The sequence below is a fragment of the Chlorocebus sabaeus genome, chromosome 9 (assembly GCF_047675955.1).
Source record: "Chlorocebus sabaeus isolate Y175 chromosome 9, mChlSab1.0.hap1, whole genome shotgun sequence".
Lineage (NCBI taxonomy): Eukaryota > Metazoa > Chordata > Mammalia > Primates > Cercopithecidae > Chlorocebus > Chlorocebus sabaeus.
The window spans coordinates 68,647,035-68,666,438 of record NC_132912.1 but is presented as its reverse complement, the minus strand read 5'-3'; the positions used below and the strand labels follow the sequence as shown (position 1 = coordinate 68,666,438).

The window sequence follows — 19,404 nt, the reverse complement described above, 5'->3', positions numbered from 1 at the left end:
CAAAAGGAAAAATACTAAATTTCTATGCATGCTAATTTAAACCTTGTTACATCAAATAGTTATAGCCAATATTGAAAGGCAAACAACAAACAGAAAAGTATACTTGTCTTAGTCCAGGCAAGGTGGCTCATGCCTGTAATCCCAGAACTTTGGAAGGCTGAGGCAGGTGGATCACTTGAGATCTGGAGTTCCAGACCAGCCTGACCAACATGGCAAAACCCTGTCTCTACTAAAAATACAAAAAAATTAGCCAGGCATGGTGGTGGGTGCCTGTAATCCCAGCTACTTAGGAGTCTGCTGCATGAGAATTGCTTGAACCTGGGAGGCGGAGGTTGCAGTAAGCCGAAATCACACCACTGCACTCCAGCCTAGGTGACAGCGTGAGAATCCATCTCAAAAAAAAAAAAATATATATATATATATATATATATATATATATATGTCTCAAGTTGTCATAATTATGTGACTTGTATAATTGACAGAAAAATGGGCAAAAGACAAAAGCAGACCATTTGCAGAAGATACAACTAATTATTACATTATAAAATATTGTTTAATCCAAGAATATAAAATAATATTCCATTTTCCTTAAAATTGCACGTATGAAAAAGGTATAAAAGAAAATGCTGTCAAGGCTGTCATGAGAAGGGGCCTCTTGTACATCACCAACAAATATGTCTTGGTAGCTCTTTCTGGAAGAGGCCACTGTGCGCAGCTACTCCCTGTTCCCTCCCCAACAGGATTCTCAGTCCTTCAAGTCACAGCCACAGATGAGGACAGTGGGCTCAATGGAGAGCTGGTCTACCGAATAGAAGCTGGGGCTCAGGACCGCTTCTTCATTCACCCAGTCACTGGGGTCATCCGTGTTGGCAATGCCACCATCGACAGAGAGGAGCAGGAGTCCTACAGGCTAACGGTGGTGGCCACCGACCGGGGCACCGTTCCTCTCTCGGGCACAGCCATCATCACCATCCTGATCGAGGACATCAATGACTCCCGCCCTGAGTTCCTCAACCCCATCCAGACAGTGAGCGTACTGGAGTCGGCCGAGCCAGGCACTGTCATTGCCAATGTCACAGCCATTGACCGCGACCTCAACCCAAAGCTAGAGTACCACATCGTCGGCATTGTGGCCAAGGATGACACTGATCTCCTGGTGCCCGGCCAAGAGGATGCCTTTGCTGTGAATATCAACACAGGTACAAGGGCCTGCACCCCTCCCACCTCCCTCCCGGCTCCCAGTCCTGTCTCCTTACTCCCTGCTTCCCCCTTCTTTCTCCTTCTTTCTCTTTCTTTGCTGCTCCGTTGCTACTCTCTTCTCTCCCCTTCCCCTCTTTTTTCCATCTCTCCCCTTGCTCCTTCTTTCTCTGCTTTCTCTTCCTCCTCCTCCCTTGAGCAGCTCCTCTGGCCTTCCTGATTCCCTCACCCTACCAGTGTATGAGAGCACCTGTCTCACCACACTCATGCCAGCATTAAATACGATAACATTTTCATGTTGGCAATTTTAAAGGAAAGTAATACCTTGTTTGTCCTTTTGTTTTTGGTTTTGGTTTTGGTTTTTTTTGAGATGGAATTTCTCTCCTGTCGCCTAGGCTGGAGTGCAATGGTGCGATCTTGGCTCACTGCAACCCCTGCCTCCCAGGTTCAAGCGATTCTACTGCCTCAGCCTCCTGAGTAACTGAGATTACAGGCATGCACCACCACACCCAACTTATTTTTGTATTTTTAGTAGAGACAGGGTTTCACCATGTTGGCCAGGCTGGTCTTGATCATGCTGACCTCAGATGATCCACCTGCCTCAGCCTCCCAAAGTGCTGCGATTACAGGCGTGAGTCACTGCATCCAGCCGTGATACCTTGTTTAACATGCATTTCTTTACTAACGAGGTGGCTGAATACTTTCTTCATATGTATGCTGGCCATTTAAATCCTCTGCAAGTTGCATGCAGATCAATGATTTTCTTATGCTGTCACGAAACCAACAGAACCGTGGCTTATCTTTCACAATGTATGCGGCTTATTGTAATGCTGATGGTTTTATCATTTTCCCCAAAGTTCAGTGTTTTCTCCTTTGGGGAGTTAGGAAAGGGACATGGATCTGATTGGTGTACCTCTTGGAAGGCCCAGAGGAGTGATAGAAAAATCAACATGGCTGTGACAAAGCACTAAAACAGCAGTAAGGTATCAGTTTTTCACACGTGATTAGCAGACATTAGGATACTGGACAATGTTGATATGGATGACAGTGTGGGGACATTGAAACCCTCATGCACTGCTGTAGGAGTTGTGACTGATTCCACTGTCCGGATAGCAATCCATAGCATAAGGTACACTTGTACCATCATTACCCAGTATATGTTCCAGAGAAAGTCTCAGGGCATTAATGAAACTGTCTGAGGATGCTCACTGCAGTGTTATTGTTGACGGTGGAGTTGGGGCCATGCAGGTGTCCATTTCTGGGAGACTGAAGAGTAAAATATCGTGGGTGCACATCATGGGTTTACCAGCCAGCAGTGCCAGCAGTGAGAAGCAATAAATTAGACACACACAAAGCAATGTAGATGGATCTTAATAATAAGTATTATTAGAAAAGCATAAGAAATGGGATGAGATATATGTCACTGCACCATTTCCATAAATGTAAAATACATACAAAACAATGCATGATTTTCAGGAATACTTTTATTAACAAAAAATATACTTCAATACATGACAATGACTGCCTGAAGGGAGAAGGAAAGGAGAGCGGGGTATGGGGATGAAAGGGAGTAGACGCACACATAAAACAAGAGAAGTGCCAGTGGTCATAGTGTGCAGCCAGCCAAAGAACAGGATAACCTCAATCTGCTCTTGAGGCCCAAAGGGAAACAGAAGAAGAAAAACACACGAGCACTAGGAGAAGTTAGATAGAACCAGCTACATCCCAGGTTAGCAAAATTCCTGACTGCATGGGTTGGTCAGGACCATGGAGAGCTGCTCCACGTCCCTGCTCAACTTGAGGCTCTCTGCTCAATGCCCTACTGCTTTTCTCTTTCCTGTTCCCCCTTCCTCCAACTGACTCTCTTCTCTATTTTTCTTTCCAGTGTCTTCTCTGCCCCCTCCTCCTCAGCCCCCCATTCCTCCCTTGCCCACTTTGCTCCCTTTTCTTCTTGCCAGAGCCTCAGCCCCTGAGCTCTCCACTCCAAATGGGCTTCCGCTTGCTCCCCTGGTTTCCTTCCCAGTGTCTCTTCCCCTCCCCACTCCCTGTTTCCACCCCTCCCTCCCCCCACCCTGTCAGCTCTTAGTCCCCACCGTCCTCCCTGCCCTGCTCTGCTCCTTCCCCGCTGCACCCTGAACTAACTGATGTTAACCCTCTTCTCTCTTCCTCACGGCTGGCAGGCCCACAGGTTTGAGCTCTGTTTCTCTGTCACTTCCCACCTCATCTCTTCTCTGCCTCACCCCACTGCCTTCCTCCATGCCCACCGCACCCCCATCACCCTTCCTGTCCTGTGGGGCCTGGGCCAAGGCCGTGGCCCAGCCTTTGCAGACTGAATGCAGCCGCCCTCTCCCCATCCTCGCTCCCCAGCCTGGGGGACAGGGAGCGAGAGTAGGAAGAGGAGGAGGAGGAGGAGGCGGCCCAGGGTAAGTGACTACCCCATGGCTGGGGACCCACGGAGGACAGAAGCCCAGCAGGGGGATCGGCCAAGGGGGAAGGGAATCTCAGAGACCCCTGTACCTGAGAGGGAGAGGAAGTCTCACTCTGGGATGAAGCCAGTGGGAGGAGAAGCCACCAGGCCCTCTAACAGTCAGGAACAAGAAAGGTCCCAAGAAAGCCAGCACTGAGGTCAGCCAAACTAGGTCTGTCCAGTCCCAGCCCATGCTTCTGGGGGGTTCCTCTCTGATTTGGGGAGCAGGCAGGAACTCTGGGAGGCAGTGCATAGAACAGAAGGAAACCCCTTGCTAGGACTGCCATGGAACCAATGCTCCTGTCCCACAATCAGTCCATGTCACTCCCTATTTAATCAAGACAAAAGGATGGACCTGAAGTATCCAGATGGTCCCACCACTGTCCCCTCCAGGGAACCCCTCAGGGCTTTTCAGCTACCATGACTTTCTTTTAAACGTGATCTCCCTAGAATCTAAGCATTTTTAAAATTGTGATAAAATACACATAACGAAATTTACCATTTTAGCCACTTTTTAAGTGTAGAGTCCAGTAGTGTTAAGTACATTTGCATTGTTAGGGAATACAGCAGTTTTTAAACAAGCAATTACATAGCTTCTGTGTGCCAGGTACTGTTCTAAGTACTTTACAAATGGAAGCTCATTTTGTTTTTCTAATCCTCAAAATAGTAGGGGATTGAGAAAAGGATGGGTTGACAGTCAGTAGTGTAATTATCTTGTTTTACAAATGACACAGAGGTGCAGAGAGGTGACATAACTTCCCCAACATCACCTGGCTACTAAGCATCATAGGAGGGGCAGAACCACGTGCCCTCAGCTTATGAGGAGTCTGTGGGCCCACCCCAGCCACAAGTCCCATAATCCACTGGGGACCATCATCCTCTGTGAGGAGTGGGAGGGTTTGGCTAGGAGCACCCCTGGGAAGGGCAGATTTTAGGGGGTTCTTCTCAGGCTGAACCTGGCCTGGTCTGGTCCACAGGATCTGTAATGGTGAAGTCCCCCCTGAACCGGGAGCTGGTTGCCACCTATGAGGTCACTCTGTCAGTGATTGACAATGCCAGCGACCTACCAGAGCGCTCTGTCAGTGTGCCAAATGGTAAGGTTCCCTGCAGACATCTCTCATTGGTCACTCAGAACCAATTAGGGCAGGGGGCAGGTGGGGAATAGGCACTGGTCTGTCCCCACGGAGGGAGCAACACGACCCGGTTGCTCCAGGAGTCAGTCAACACAAGAGGCATGGAAGGTGGCAGCCACTGTGAGGCCCAGGGTGGTGATAGCTACATAGAGCTCAGCAGTGGAGGATCCAGAAGCTCAGAATTGTGTGTGATCTGAACCCCCAGGCTCAGAGTAGGAAGGAGGCTTGGTAGAGACTGGAAAGGATTGAGAAAAAATGGTTTGACAGAGGCTTAGGTTCAGCCAGCAGAACTGGTAATCAGGGTGTGGCTAGGATGTGAGATGGGAAACCCATGATCTTATAGGAAGCCACAGGGTTAGCACAGAGGAAGCAAAGAGCGAGGGGAGGTGATCTTAGGCCACAGACACTGCTTTGAGGATGCAGGCACTTACAGTGGAGAATGGAGGGGCCTAGTGTTACCTTCTGCCAGTCAGGCCCAGGCCACCCTGCCTGCAGCCTTGAGGCATGGGCTGGGAGGGGGAGGCAGAGGGGTGGATTTTGTGTGGGCAGAGCGAGAGTTGAGAGGGGGAAGTGGGATGGGTGGCCTCAAGTTGCCTCGGACATGAGGCAGAGACAGCTGCTGTGGGGGAAGCCAGGCCTGGCAGATGTTGACTGCTTATCTTCACAGCCCAGAAGGCCACATTTTCCGGAAGGAAGGGTAGACTTGGTCATCTCTTCCGTGTCAGAGGCTCAGATGGTTAAGGGCCCAGGCCGGTTACATAGAGGGGACAGCTCAGACAGGATCTAGGATCTTAAAGATTATCTTACCCTACCTCATTAAGCAGGTTAGGAAACCAGGGCACAGAAAGGGCCAAGGGTTCCACCAGGGTCACCTAGCCCTTCCTCTTATGGAACAGCAAGTTAGCAGACCACTGGAAAGGCTCCTGTTCTGCAGCCTGAGGGTCAGGTCAATCCTCAGGGGGCCTCTGGGGGGCTGTGGGATGCTGCCATGCTGTCCCAGCTTGGCTGAGACTAAGGAAGGCCTGGTCCAGCCACACTGGTATCCTTCCCCTCTCCCTCACTCCCGGCCTCCACCTCAGCCAAGCTGACTGTCAACGTCCTGGATGTCAATGACAATACGCCCCAGTTCAAGCCCTTTGGGATCACCTACTACACGGAACGGATCCTGGAGGGGGCCACCCCCGGGACAACGCTCATTGCTGTGGCAGCTGTGGACCCTGACAAGGGCCTCAATGGGCTGGTCACCTACACCCTGCTGGACCTGGTGCCCCCAGGCTACGTCCAGCTGGAGGACTCCTCAGCAGGTAGGTCAGAAATCTGTCAGAGGAGGGCTGGGGGGCATATATCTGTACTTGCTTAGCCCCCAGGAGGGACCATAGCCTCTCCGTGGCCCCTCAGTGGACTGGGCCAGATCCAAGATGGCCAACATTCCATGCCAGATTCCAGATGCCCAAACCAGGGGAAGGGACAGAGTGCTTACTCCTGGGTTGGGATGGAAGCCTCTTGATGTCTGCCGGAAACCTGGGATATCCTACCAGCCAAGCTCCTATTAGTACCACTGAGGGAGCAGGAAGGCCAAGAAGGAGGTGTCTCCGGTCTGGGCTAGTTGATGTTCATCCCTGTGACTGGGAGAAGCTTTTTCACCCTCCATAAGAAAAACTGGACACTAGTCCCTCCTTGCTGTGTGCCCTGCCGCTGGGCAGTGCTGCCCAACCACCCTCCTTCAAGTGACCACACCTGCCCCTCGGAGTCCAGGTCCTTCCCCTCATACTTTGGAGAGCTGCCATGAATGAACCATGGCCAAAATGACCATGGGAGCCTCTGTGTCTTAGGGAAGGTCATTGCCAACCAGACAGTGGACTACGAGGAGGTGCACTGGCTCAACTTTACTGTGAGGGCCTCAGACAACGGGTCCCCACCCCGGGCAGCTGAGATCCCTGTCTACCTGGAGATTGTGGACATCAATGACAACAACCCCATCTTTGACCAGCCCTCCTACCAGGTGAGTGGCCAGGCCACAGGCTGGGTCCAGGACCTGTGGCCATTCTTTGGGGCCTTTGGGCATCTTCCTCTCCCACCCTGCCAGCCTCTAACCCCCCTGGGAGTGCTCAGCCCACGAGCAACTTGATGCCTGCATCAGTGAATTCTAGGGCTGTGCTCGGGCTCTGGGACTGACCTTGGCCTACTCTTTCTCCCTGCACACTGGGCTCCAGGAGGCGGTCTTTGAGGATGTGCCTGTGGGCACAGTCATCCTGACAGTTACTGCCACTGATGCTGACTCAGGCAACTTTGCACTCATTGAGTACAGCCTTGGAGATGGAGAGAGCAAGTTTGCCATCAACCCCACCACGGTGAGCAGTGATGGAGGGCCTGGAATCTAGAAGTGAGAAGGACCCAGGGTCAGAGACTGAGCAGCCACCAAAAGTATTGCAGTGATCCCTCTGGGTCTTGTCACCTGGACATCTGCAGCCCCAGAGGTTCTTTAGCCAAATCAGCAAACCCTGTTCTCAGAGTCCCAGACATTTGTCAGACTGCAGCCTTTCTGTCCCAACAGATGTTGAAGGAAGTGGCCAAGTCTTTTGGAATGAGCTCTTTGTGGGACTTCTGAGATGTGTCCTCTGCACACTAAAAATGCATGATTGAAGTCCATGGGGCTACTTTTTGAGATAGTCAGAAAAGAGGCATGGGAAGCACTGCAGAAAGCGGGCACAGTGTCTGAGCACCTACTGTATACATGGCCCTATACTCTGTGCTGGGGAAGGGAGGATGCCCCAAAGGGTGCCTCCCACATGCTTCCTTGAATCTCAGACCTGTGGAAGAGCCGAAATTCAGGAGAAAAGATGGGTGATGATTTCAAATGTCTGCTAATTGGTTCAAAGCTGTTATTTTCAGTATAGAGAGAGAGCCCCGTGGCCTAGGGCTGGTTGGTCAGGCAGGGCCTTCCCCAGTTGCTGGGGCTGCAACTGGACTTTCCCTTCCACTGCCCTGCTCTGCCTACATCATCTGGCACTCTGCCCTTTCAGCAGGGTTCACTCCTTCCTGCTTGGTATGAGCCATCAGACATGGCTCCAAGCCTGGCATTAAGACAATTGAACATTTATGGGGTACCTACTATATGCTATTTCCTGGTCAGGCAGGTAGCAGCAGGCTGGGCTGGTCACCCCATCCCCAGGTAGGTTGGGGTAGTGAGAGCAAGAAGAGCCGCTAGAATGGGAGCTTCCTGGGGGCAGGAGTTATTGTCTCTTTTGTTCAGTGTCAAATCTCCAGACCCCATAACAGCATCTGGCCATACTAGGGGCTCAATAAATATCTTTTGAATGATTGAAGGACCTAAAGCCACCCTCCCCCTACTAGGGTGACATCTATGTGCTGTCTTCTCTGGACCGGGAGAAGAAGGACCACTATATCCTGACTGCCTTGGCCAAAGACAACCCTGGGGATGTAGCCAGCAACCGTCGTGAAAATTCAGTGCAGGTGAGGGGAGCTAACCTGGGCCAGGGACAACAGGGACTGGGGTTGTGGAGGCAACAAGTAAAGCCTCTAGCGAGTGGACTGCTACAGATTGGGAGCAGAGCCACCCAGTCCCCTTTGAGACACGGTGACAGAAAGGAGAAGGCAAGAGGGTGACTGGATGGGTTGTAACCCATGACTGTGGCCTAGGAAGACAGGGACCCTCTGGGAGAAATCTTTGCCAAACTGCTATTTGGCAAAATATTTTGGCAAATAGGCAGCTAAACATACCTGGGTGTAACCCAAATAATGCTTGGGGCTCCACATGGCCCAGTATCACCATCGTGTCCCATTGAAAGAAACACAGTCCAGAAACCAAACATAATTATGAAGGAATCATGTTTGTTTATGTCTCTCTCTCTCTCTTCTTTTTTTTTTTTTTTTTTTTGGAGATGGAGTTTCACTCTTGTTGCCCAGGGTGGAGTGCAATGGTGCGATCTGGCTCACCGCAACCTCCACCTCCCGGTTCAAGCAATTCTCCTGCCTCAGCCTCCTGAGTAGCTGAGATTACAGGCATGCGCCACCACGCCTGGCTAATTTTGTATTTTTAGTAGAGACAGGGTTTCTCCATGTTGGTCAGACTGGTCTCAAACTCCCGACCTCAGGTGATTCACCCGCCTCAGCCTCCCAAAGTGCTGGGATTATAGACTTGAGCCACCGAGCCTGGCCTAGTTATGTCTCTTAAAGAATACTAATGAGGGCTCCAGGTCACAACCCCATTCCCATTCCAGTGTCCACACAGCTGTTCTGAGGCCAGCATCTCACCCTCTCGGCTCTCAATCCCCTTTTCTATGCAAAGTCCAGGCCTCAAGGTTTTGCTTCCTCTTTCTCTCTCCTCCCTTCTTCTGCCTTTGGCAGACCTATCTTTCTGTACGTAGTACTCACTTCTCCCTCATAATAAACTCATCATCTGAAGGAAACTCTCTTGAAAGGTCGAGGGTGTGAACAGCTGACTGGGCCAAGACCACTTCTTTTTGGCAGGTAGAGAGGGCTGGGAACACACGCACACATCCGAACCTCATCCCTGTCACATATGCATGTGCTGTGTTGGGAAAAGCACAGTATTTGGGGTCAGAAGACTCAAGTTCCATGAGCTGAGCACACTGCCTTTGTCAGTTAACCTCTCTGAGCCTGTGTTGTCAAATCTGCAAAGGAGGGTACAGATGTGCAATTGGGGACATGAGGTGGTTTGAAACTGCTTTGTGCACTGAAGGGATCTTTAAAGTCACTGCTGTTGGCCGGAGCATGGTGGCTCATGCCTGTAATCCCAGCATTTTGGGAGGGCGAGGCGAGGGGATCACCTGAGGTTAGGAGTTCAAGACCAGCCTGGCCAACATGGTGAAAACCCATCTCTACTAGAAATACAAAAATTAGCCGGGCGTGGTGGTGCGTGCCTGTAATTCCAGCTACTTGGGAGGCTGAGGCAGGAGAATCGCTTGAACCCAGGAGGTGGAGGTTGCAGTGAGCTGAGATTGCACCATTGTGCTCCAGCCTGGGTGACAAGATCAAAACTCCACTGAAAAAAAAAAAAAAATGAAGTCACTGCTATGAAGGGCTCTGATAAGGATGCAGTTCAGGCAGGTCCCAGCAACCAGGGAACAAAGGCCCCATGGTTTGCTGTGTCCATAAGACCTGCCCTAGACTGGGAGATCAGCTAGGGAAGCCAAGTCTCAGGCCAGACACAAATCCCAGTCAAGAGAAGCCTTGGGGAGTGGAGGAATGCCACCAAACCAGCACTAAGGGACAGAGATTAGAGCCAGATTTATAGGGCCACTGTGGGGAGTAGCAAGGAACAAAAGTAGGAGGTGTGAGGGGATAAGGGGTTTCTGCTTCAGGGCCCAGGTGCAGATTACCTGTTAACCACTGTTCTAGTTGTTGAGTGTTTATTGAGCTAGGCACTGTGCCAAGGATCTAGGATTGTGCAGCCAAGGAAACTGAGGCTCAGGGGGTTAAATAAGTTGCTTCAAATCAGACTCCAACACATTAGAAGACATTACCTCCCTCCCAGGCTGGTGCCTGTCCTTCCTGTATCCGGGCTTACTCCTGCATGACCAGGTCCCCTGTGGCAGCCCCATCCTGCTCCTCACCTTTAGCTTTGACCTCCCTCCACCCAGGTGGTGATCCAAGTGCTGGATGTCAATGACTGCCGGCCACAGTTCTCCAAGCCCCAGTTCAGCACAAGTGTGTATGAGAATGAGCCGGCGGGCACCTCGGTCATCACCATGATGGCCACTGACCAGGATGAAGGTCCCAATGGAGAGTTGACCTACTCACTCGAGGGCCCTGGCGTGGGTATGTGGCCTTCCTTGGACACCTGTGATGCCTTGGGGGATGGGAGGGGCAGGCCTGCCACCCCAGGCCAGGAGTAGAGGGAAGGGTGGGAAGGACGTCTCAACCAGAGCTACTCTCCTGCCCCCACTGCCAGAGGCCTTCCATGTGGACATGGACTCGGGCCTGGTGACCACACAGCGGCCACTGCAGTCCTACGAGAGGTTCAATCTGACCGTGGTGGCCACAGATGGCGGAGAGCCCCCACTCTGGGGCACCACCATGCTCCTGGTGGAGGTCATCGACGTCAATGACAACCGCCCTGTCTTTGTGCGCCCACCCAACGGCACCATCCTCCACATCAGAGAGGTACTCCTGCCCCCAGGGCCTCCTGCCCACCAGTATTTCCTTCTTCCAGCTGTGGCCTAGAAGAGTGGAAGCACCCCACTCTAAAGGTGGGGAAACTTGGCTTCAGGAAAGTAGCTCCGGGAAAAAAAAAAAAAACCTTTTTTAATTAAAAAAAGTTTATTAAGGTGGGGAAACTGAGGCCAGAGAAGGAAGCAGACCTGTCCAGTGCCACACAGAGTGGTATTGAACAGTGGTTAGTATATGGGCTGTGCTAGTAAAAGATCTTTGGTTCGGCCGGGCGCAGTGGCTCATGCCTGTAATCCCAGCACTTTGGGAGGCCGAGGCAGGTGGATCATTTGAGGTCAGGAGTTCGAGACCAGCCTGGCCAACATAACGAAACCCCATCTCTACTAAAAATGCAAATAAATAAATAAATAAATAAATAAATAAATAAATAAATGCTGGGCATGGTGGTGCATGCCTATAATCTCAACTGCTCAGGAGGCTGAGGCAGCAGAATCGCTTGAACCCAGGAAATGGAGGTTGCAGTGAGCCGAGATTGCACCACTGCATTCCAGCCTGGGCAACAGAGTGAGACGCTATCCAAAAAATAAAATTTAGTTGAAGTCTAACTGTATCGCTTATCAGCCCAATGACTTTGAGCAAGTGACTTCTGTAAGTCTATTTTCTGTAAGTCTATTTTTTCCTCTGCAAAACAGGACTAATAATAAGTAAGTACCCCATCTCTTGCTCCTAGATGTCTACCAAAAAGGACAGGCTCCTCCACAACCCACTTCCCCCATACTTGTCTCAGAATAAACACACACGCCCCTTCCGTCTGTCAGTTGTTCCTGCTGATACAGTGTGGAGACAGCCTAGGGGCTGAGAATAAGAATCAAAATAAGAAACAAGGGGAAGTGGCGAGGTTCTGGAATCTCTCCAGTTCTTCCACTTCTCAGTCTAAATTGCCACATAAAGATAGGGGAAGTACTCCTTTGTCTTCTGCTCTCCCCGTTTCTTCTAAGTACACAGGCCCAAAGTGCTCCTTAGTGGCACCATCAGAGTATCTCCCACTTGTTCTTTGTCCCCCAAACTCCACCCAGGCTCCACATCTCAGAATGTCCGTGCTAAGTCCATCGTGTCACTCTGTCTCCTCTTTGAGGTCCTGCGGGATAAAAGTCTCCCAGGGCTAAGCTCAAAGAAGCATTGTGCCTTTTACCATGTGCTTTGCTTTTTTACCTTGTGTCTAGTATCTCATCAGCAGTGATTGAGCAGTCCGTCCTCTTTGGTGTGCCCACTAGGGAGCTCAGAGTGGTCAGCTCATCTCGAGTGACCCTGCAGGGACTTAGGGCTTATACCTTGCTTCCCACCCCTCAGCTTTCATCTTCCTGCCAACCAATTTTTTTCTTTACCCTAGTTTTTTAACTTGATCAGTCTTGTTATAATTTATGTATTTTTGTCCCCTGCATCAAATCTCTTTTGTGGAATGAGGCAGGGTATAAATTAATAATAATCTAGTCCTTTTTCACACCAAAGGCCCCATTTATGAAGACTCCCTTCAAGGGCTTTGCATTTGGAAAGACTTATGTCTCCTGAACAATCAGCATGTATTAATTATGTGTATGTCGTCCTACTTTTTATTAGACGTAACTGCCATTTAGAACTTCCAGTTGTCATGATCTGTGAGATAAACAACGAAACCACGCTGAGCTGATCATTTTTCAACTAAAAGCAAAGAAACATGCCCTTTCTTTTGCCCTGGGCAGCCTTGTCATGGGTCAATGTATGATTTCAATGATGTTTTCAAGATCTTGGACTTAGCTCAAAGGCGTTCAGGAGACTGAGGCTCAGGGGAGTGAGGTGGCATGTCCAGGTTCCGGGCAGGTTAGTTACAAACCAGACCCTGGTGGCCAACCCCTATCCTATCCACCATGTCACCCTGCCTGTGTCCCCCCCCCATTTTCAGGTACCCCATTGGATGGATGTTGTTGTTTGGGGACACCCAGAATTCCTGTGTTTGGGGTAGCAGAGAGAGCAAGACTGATACAGGACAAAGGGTGGCTGCGGCCTCAGTGCTTGGATCCCCTTTGTCCCCTAAACCTCAGCATGCAATGAATGGGACTGGAAGGGCGGAGTCAGCTCCTGGGAAGATGGTCACCCTGGGAAGGCTTGAAGCATGTGGTTCTCAGGCTGGACTGTCAGTGCACAGTGGCCTTAGCTTGGGTTGGGGAGGGGAGAAGAGGGACAACAGCTAGCAGAAGCCCAGAATCCAGGAGAATCCAGCCGAGCAGGAAGGTGCTCCTGGCGGGTGCTATAAGCTGTTGAGGACATTCTGCTACCGTAGGAGAAAGAGCGAGGTCTCTCCCTCAGGGCCTGGGAGCTGAGATTCTCTCAGGGGTCCAGGAGCCTTCCTCCACACTTCCCACAGGAGATCCCGCTGCGCTCCAACGTGTACGAGGTCTACGCCACGGACAAGGATGAGGGCCTCAACGGGGCCGTGCGCTACAGCTTCCTGAAGACGGCGGGCAACCGGGACTGGGAGTTCTTCACCATCGACCCAATCAGCGGCCTCATCCAGACTGCGCAGCGCCTGGACCGCGAGACGCAGGCGGTGTACAGCGTAAGGGCGGGGCCCGGTGCGAGGGGCGTGGCCTGGGGCGGGGCTTTCTTCTGGGCGTCAGTCCTGCTCCTCGCCTCCTAGAAAGTCTCTAGGGGACCTGGCCACCGGGAAGTCCCCAAGCCAACCCCCTCTCCCAGTCTTTTCCTCTGACTGCACTCTTCCGCTCCTAGCTCATCTTGGTGGCCAGCGACCTGGGCCAGCCGGTGCCATACGAGACTATGCAGCCGCTGCAGGTGGCCCTGGAGGACATTGATGACAACGAACCCCTCTTCGTGAGGCCTCCAGTGAGCTCGCCCACCTCCTGCGCTGGTCACACCTACACAGGGACTCACCTGCCTGCAAGCACACACACGCACACACTTTCCTATATACACTGTGCCAGAATACACATTTGGCTAGACACGGAAACATCTGTCTACATGCACTTCATGCAAGAACAACTATTTATTGAGCAGCTGTGTTACACTATATTGAGCTATATTGAGCGATGGAAAAAAAAAAAAAAAAGGCAGACCAAAATGCCTGACTCATGGAGCTGATAGCCTTGTCTTTGCCTGCACACACACACACACACACACACACACACACACACACAAAGCATGAAAATCAGCTCTGATTTTGTTTTGTTTGTTTTGTTTTTGAGACAGAATCTCGCTTTGTTGCCCAGGCTGGAGTGCAGTGGCATGATCTTGACTCACTGCAACCTCCACCTCCCGGGTTCAAGTGATTCTTCTGCCTCGGCCTCCCAAGTAGCTAGGATTACAGGTGCCCGCCACCATGCCCAGCTAATTTTTGTATTTTTAGTAGAGACAGGTTTTTGCCATGTTGGCCAAACCGTCTGGTCTCGAACTCCTGACCTCAAGTGATCCACCTGCCTCGGCCTCCCAAAATGCTGGGATAACAGGCGTGAGCCACTACGCCCCGCCCAGCTCTGATTTATTGATATGGGGCTGACATGAAATCTGACAGCAGGGCTGAGAGCCCCTCCTGTGGACTCCAACTCTCTGACATGGTTGTTTTTTCTTCTTATGTGTACATGGGATGTGATGTTGCTTGGAGACTGTTGAGTGTGAGTGCATACACACGCATGTGCATATAAGAGTAACGTGTGTGCTCCTCTCATTTAAGCACTCATTTGGGTTCTGGGCAACACTCCGTGAGGGCAGAGCTCAGGTCCCCAGGCCATGCTTTACTCCCTTGAGGTTACAATGGTTCTACTCACCCCATAAGGCCTGGACAGTAAATTCCCTCAGGACATACATAGTCACTGCCCAGGGCCCTGAAACAGGGACTGGAAGCTTAGGCCTTCCCTTGGCACCCTGTGAGGACATCCCCCTCCCTCCGCAGAAAGGCAGCCCCCAGTACCAGCTGCTGACAGTGCCTGAGCACTCACCACGCGGCACCCTCGTGGGCAATGTGACGGGCGCAGTGGATGCAGATGAGGGCCCCAACGCGATCGTGTACTACTTCATCGCAGGTGGGGCCGGACAGAGCTAGTGCCCTGATTATCCTGGGGCTAGAGATGACCCACATATGCCCCGCCCCTGGCCCTACCCCCTCACCCTGTGCCATGGTCCCACCCTCAGTCGGCAACGAAGAGAAGAACTTCCATCTGCAGCCCGAAGGGCGTCTGCTGGTGCTACGGGACCTGGACCGGGAGCGAGAAGCCATCTTCTCCTTCATAGTCAAGGCTTCCAGCAATCGCAGCTGGACACCTCCCCGTGGACCCTCCCCAACCCTCGACCTGGTCGCTGACCTCACACTGCAGGAGGTGCGCGTTGTGCTAGAGGACATCAACGACCAGCCGCCACGCTTCACCAAGGCTGAGTACACTGCAGGTGCAGGGACTGGAGCCTGGGCATGAGGTGTGGGGTGGCCCCTGCTCTGCAACTTACACCACTTGCCTGTTCCTGCAGGGGTGGCCACCGACGCCAAGGTGGGCTCAGAGTTGATCCAGGTTCTGGCCCTGGATGCAGACATTGGCAACAACAGCCTTGTCTTCTACAGCATTCTGGCCATCCACTACTTCCGGGCCCTTGCCAACGACTCTGAAGATGTGGGCCAGGTCTTCACCATGGGTAGGGGCCTGGCAGCACATGAGTGGCCTCTAGCCACGACCTCTCAGTCACTGCATGGACTGTCATCTGGGGGGAGATGGGGTCTGGGGGAGCACCACAGGATATGGGTGACCCCCCAGCCAGCCACGCCAATCCTGTTCATCCATCTATTCAGCAGTCCTTTCTCCAGTGTATCCGCCTATCCACCTCTTCATCTACCCCCCAGTCGTTTCTTTTCATTCTCTCTTCTTTTCAACTCATCCGTCCATTACTTATCCATCCATCCATGTATCCACACTTCTGTCTGTCCATCTATCCTTCCATCCATCTGTCCATCCCTCCTTTTATCCTTCCATCCATCTCTCCGTCTGTCCTTCCATCCATCTTTTCTTCCTTCCATCTGTCAATCCATCCTGCTTTCATTCATCTCTCCATCTACCCATCTTCCCATTCTCCTTCCCATAATATTTGCCTGTTTTTCCAGTTGTGCACCTCGCCCTCCCCTATGTCAGGCATTGTGTTAGGACTGGGGCTCCAGGATTCAAAGCACACACTTATACCTATGGATGTGCATGTTTGTTTGTTTGTATATTGACCTGTGTAGATGGCTGAGACTCTCTGGGTCAGGCTCTAGGAGATGCCCCTCTGGGTGTCCCATTACCTTACTCCCAGTCCCAACCCCTTCCCCCTTCTTCTCCATCTAAAGACTCCTCCTCTGTATGCCTCATCTGTGGCCTGGCATTCAAGGCTCACTAGATCTTCCTCCTAATCCCTCTTTCTGTTCCACAGTCACCTGCTATCCTTAAAGGCCCTGTGCCCAGCCTAGCTAAGTTGCTTAGCATCCCCTCAGCCTGCTCTCTTCCATCCTCCCCTGGCCTTTGACCCCTCTGCCTTCATTGCCTGGAATGCCATTTTGGCCCCTTTGCCTTCAGATGTCCATCCCCCACCCTTCAAGGTCTAGTTCATGTGCCACCTCATCCAGTTACACAAGCAGACACCATCCCTTTGTCCTCTGAGCTCTCACTGCTCTTATTTTATAAATCAAGGCACAGAGAGGCTCAGTAGTTTGCTTGAGGTCACACAGCTAGAAAGTGACACATTTTGAGCCCAATCTCTTGTCTTTTAAGAGAAGACTATGCTGTACCACCTGATGATCTCTCTTCTATGGGTTTTGTTGTTGTTTTCTTTTTTTTTTTTTTTTTTTTCAGCGATAGAGTCTCACTCTGTTGTCCAGGCTGGAGTGCAGTGGCGTAATCTCAGCTCACTGCAGCCTCTGCCTCCTGGGTTCAAGTGATTCTCCTGCCTCAGCCTAACAAGTAGCTGGGATTACGTGCACACACCACCATGCCTGGCTAGATTTTGTATTTTTAGTAGAGATGGGGTTTCATCATGTTGGCCAAGCTGGTCTCAAACTCCTGGCCTCAAGTGATCCGCCCGCCTCAGCCTCCCACAGGCATGAGCCACCACACCCAGGCTTGTTTGTGGAATTCTGAGGTACATGTGTTCGAAAGAGAGAGGAGAGACAGACAGACACTAAGGGGGCTCAGAAATGGTCCTTTGCACCCTAGCATGGGACAACAGAGTCACAAACTTGTCATCTGCCCTCCCCCATGCTGATAACCTGCTGAGACCTGAGCCACTGCCACTTCAGATGGGCATCGTTCCCACTTGCCTGTCACCTTTGCTTCCAGCTGCACCCTGTGGGCACTTGTGCTGTCTCCCCTAGATGTGCCCACCTACCCCAGGGCTCATGCCCCTTCCTGGGGATTCAAGGGCACTGAGTCTCTGAGCTGTGCCCCACCTTCGGGCTTCCTGCAGGGAGCGTGGATGGCATTCTGCGAACCTTCGACCTCTTCATGGCCTATAGCCCCGGCTACTTTGTGGTGGACATTGTGGCCCGAGACCTGGCAGGCCACAACGACACGGCCATCATCGGCATCTACATCCTGAGGGATGACCAGCGCGTCAAGATCGTCATTAACGAGATCCCCGACCGTGTGCGCAGCTTCGAGGAGGAGTTCATTCACCTGCTTTCCAACATCACTGGTGCCATTGTCAATACTGACGATGTACAGGTGCCTCATGGACCCACCTGGGGCCGGGCCAGTGGAGGGAGACGGGGAGGCCAGCCACAAGGAGAGACAGGGCATTGTGCAAAGGCCAGGGTGTGAAAGGCAGTATAGGCCCCACTCAGTCATTTCCTAGCAGTGCGGCTTTTATAAAGTTCTCCCAGGTCTCTGGGCCTCACTTTCCTCCTCCATAAAATGGGGTCAATAATAAATAGTACCTGGCCAAGTGTGGGTGAAGTGATTGGCCCATGCCTGGCCCTCAGCAAACATTCAGAGGGCTCTATTCACAGGGAAGGGCAGAAGGGGCTCCTAGAAGAGGCCTGCCCGTCCCTGTGGCCCCCTGCTGTGGTGGCCACACCCTACAATACCCCTTCCCATCCAGTTCCATGTGGACAAGAAGGGCCGGGTGAACTTTGCGCAGACAGAGCTGCTCATCCACGTGGTGAACCGTGATACCAACCGTATCCTGGATGTGGACCGGTGAGTGGCGCCCTGTGTTTGGACTGTCGGCCTGTCTGTCAGCATGCCTCCCTGCCCTGGAGTAGGGGAGAGGACCCACCAAAGGAGACACAGACCACACCATCAGGCCCACTGTGTGGGGCCACCTCCCAGAGGGGGCAGGGCTAGGAGACAGAGCAGAGTTTGGGAGTACGAGCAACTCTGTCCCTCGGAGCCTCCCTCTCCCCATCTGTAACATGGGAGTATTCAGGCTGGGCGCGGTGGCTCACACCTGTAACCCCAGCCCTTTGGGAGGCCAAGCCAGGTGGGTCACCTGAGGTCAGGAGCTCAAGACCAGCCTGACCAACATGGGGAAACCCCATCTCTACTAAAAATACAAGTATTAGCCAGAGTGGTGGCGCACACCTGTAATCCCAGCTACTCAGGAGGCTGAGGCAGGAAAATCACTTGAACCTGGGAGGCGGAGTTTGCAGTGAGCCGAGATCATGCCACTGCACTCCAGCCTGGGCAACAGAGCAAGACTCCAATCTCAAAATAAATAAATAAATATGGGAGTATTCATCCACTGTGAAGATGGAACAGGATCCTACATGAAGGTTCGAGGAACCTTGTAAAACACAAAGCTATTCCAGCCAGTAGTCCTCAATCTTGCAAGGCTTGGCGTTGATGAACTTTGGGGGCTTGAGGCAGGAGCAGAGCAGACTGTCGTGAGGGGAATGGCTGAGGAGGAGAGCTGAGACCCCTGCCCCTCACCCAGGGTGATCCAGATGATCGATGAGAACAAGGAACAGCTGCGGAATCTTTTCCGGAACTACAATGTCCTGGACGTGCAGCCCGCCATCTCTGTCCGGCTGCCGGATGACATGTCTGCCCTGCAGGTACCCAGCGACCCCACCCCACAGCCCTAGCCGCCCTCCCCACTGCCCAGGCTCACCCTGGTCCTGCTCCCGCAGATGGCGATCATTGTCCTGGCCATCCTTCTGTTCCTGGCTGCCATGCTCTTCGTCCTCATGAACTGGTACTACAGGACTGTGTGAGTGTCCCCCACCCCTGCCCTCAGGGGGCCAGCCACCTGCTCCCAGATGGCCATGAGGCAGGCAGGGCCTGAGACGTCAGCTTGGCCCCAGCCCGCCTCACCGCCCCTCTCTGCTTCTCTCCAGACACAAGAGGAAACTCAAGGCCATTGTGGCTGGCTCAGCTGGTAAGTGAGGGCCGTGGTGGGGGCACAGGTGAGAAGGCAGCAGGCTGGGGGCCTGGAGTGTCCACCAGGGCCTCA

The 19,404-nt window shown here is 52.2% G+C and overlaps 1 protein-coding gene across 4 annotated transcripts in view; it reads left to right on the top strand.

Annotated features, from left to right (window-relative positions):
- CDH23 (cadherin related 23) overlaps positions 1-19,404 on the top strand; it is a 168,515-nt gene that overhangs the window by 144,751 nt on the left and 4,360 nt on the right. For 2 of the 4 annotated variants that reach the window (XM_038009089.2, XM_073019067.1), the window contains exons 35-52: positions 741-1,199; positions 4,642-4,758; positions 5,877-6,101; positions 6,630-6,799; positions 7,011-7,148; positions 8,152-8,271; positions 10,422-10,599; positions 10,733-10,944; positions 13,352-13,543; positions 13,714-13,827; positions 14,891-15,020; positions 15,130-15,381; positions 15,460-15,621; positions 17,419-17,675; positions 18,052-18,149; positions 18,886-19,006; positions 19,082-19,161; positions 19,289-19,329. In XM_038009089.2, coding sequence (XP_037865017.2) covers positions 741-1,199; positions 4,642-4,758; positions 5,877-6,101; positions 6,630-6,799; positions 7,011-7,148; positions 8,152-8,271; positions 10,422-10,599; positions 10,733-10,944; positions 13,352-13,543; positions 13,714-13,827; positions 14,891-15,020; positions 15,130-15,381; positions 15,460-15,621; positions 17,419-17,675; positions 18,052-18,149; positions 18,886-19,006; positions 19,082-19,161; positions 19,289-19,329 — 3,066 coding nt within the window. Of the gene's footprint in view, positions 1-740; positions 1,200-1,450; positions 3,621-4,641; positions 4,759-5,876; positions 6,102-6,629; positions 6,800-7,010; positions 7,149-8,151; positions 8,272-10,421; positions 10,600-10,732; positions 10,945-13,351; positions 13,544-13,713; positions 13,828-14,890; positions 15,021-15,129; positions 15,382-15,459; positions 15,622-17,418; positions 17,676-18,051; positions 18,150-18,885; positions 19,007-19,081; positions 19,162-19,288; positions 19,330-19,404 lie in introns of those variants that run through there. The other 2 variants (XM_073019069.1, XM_073019068.1) reach the window with 1 other exon arrangement.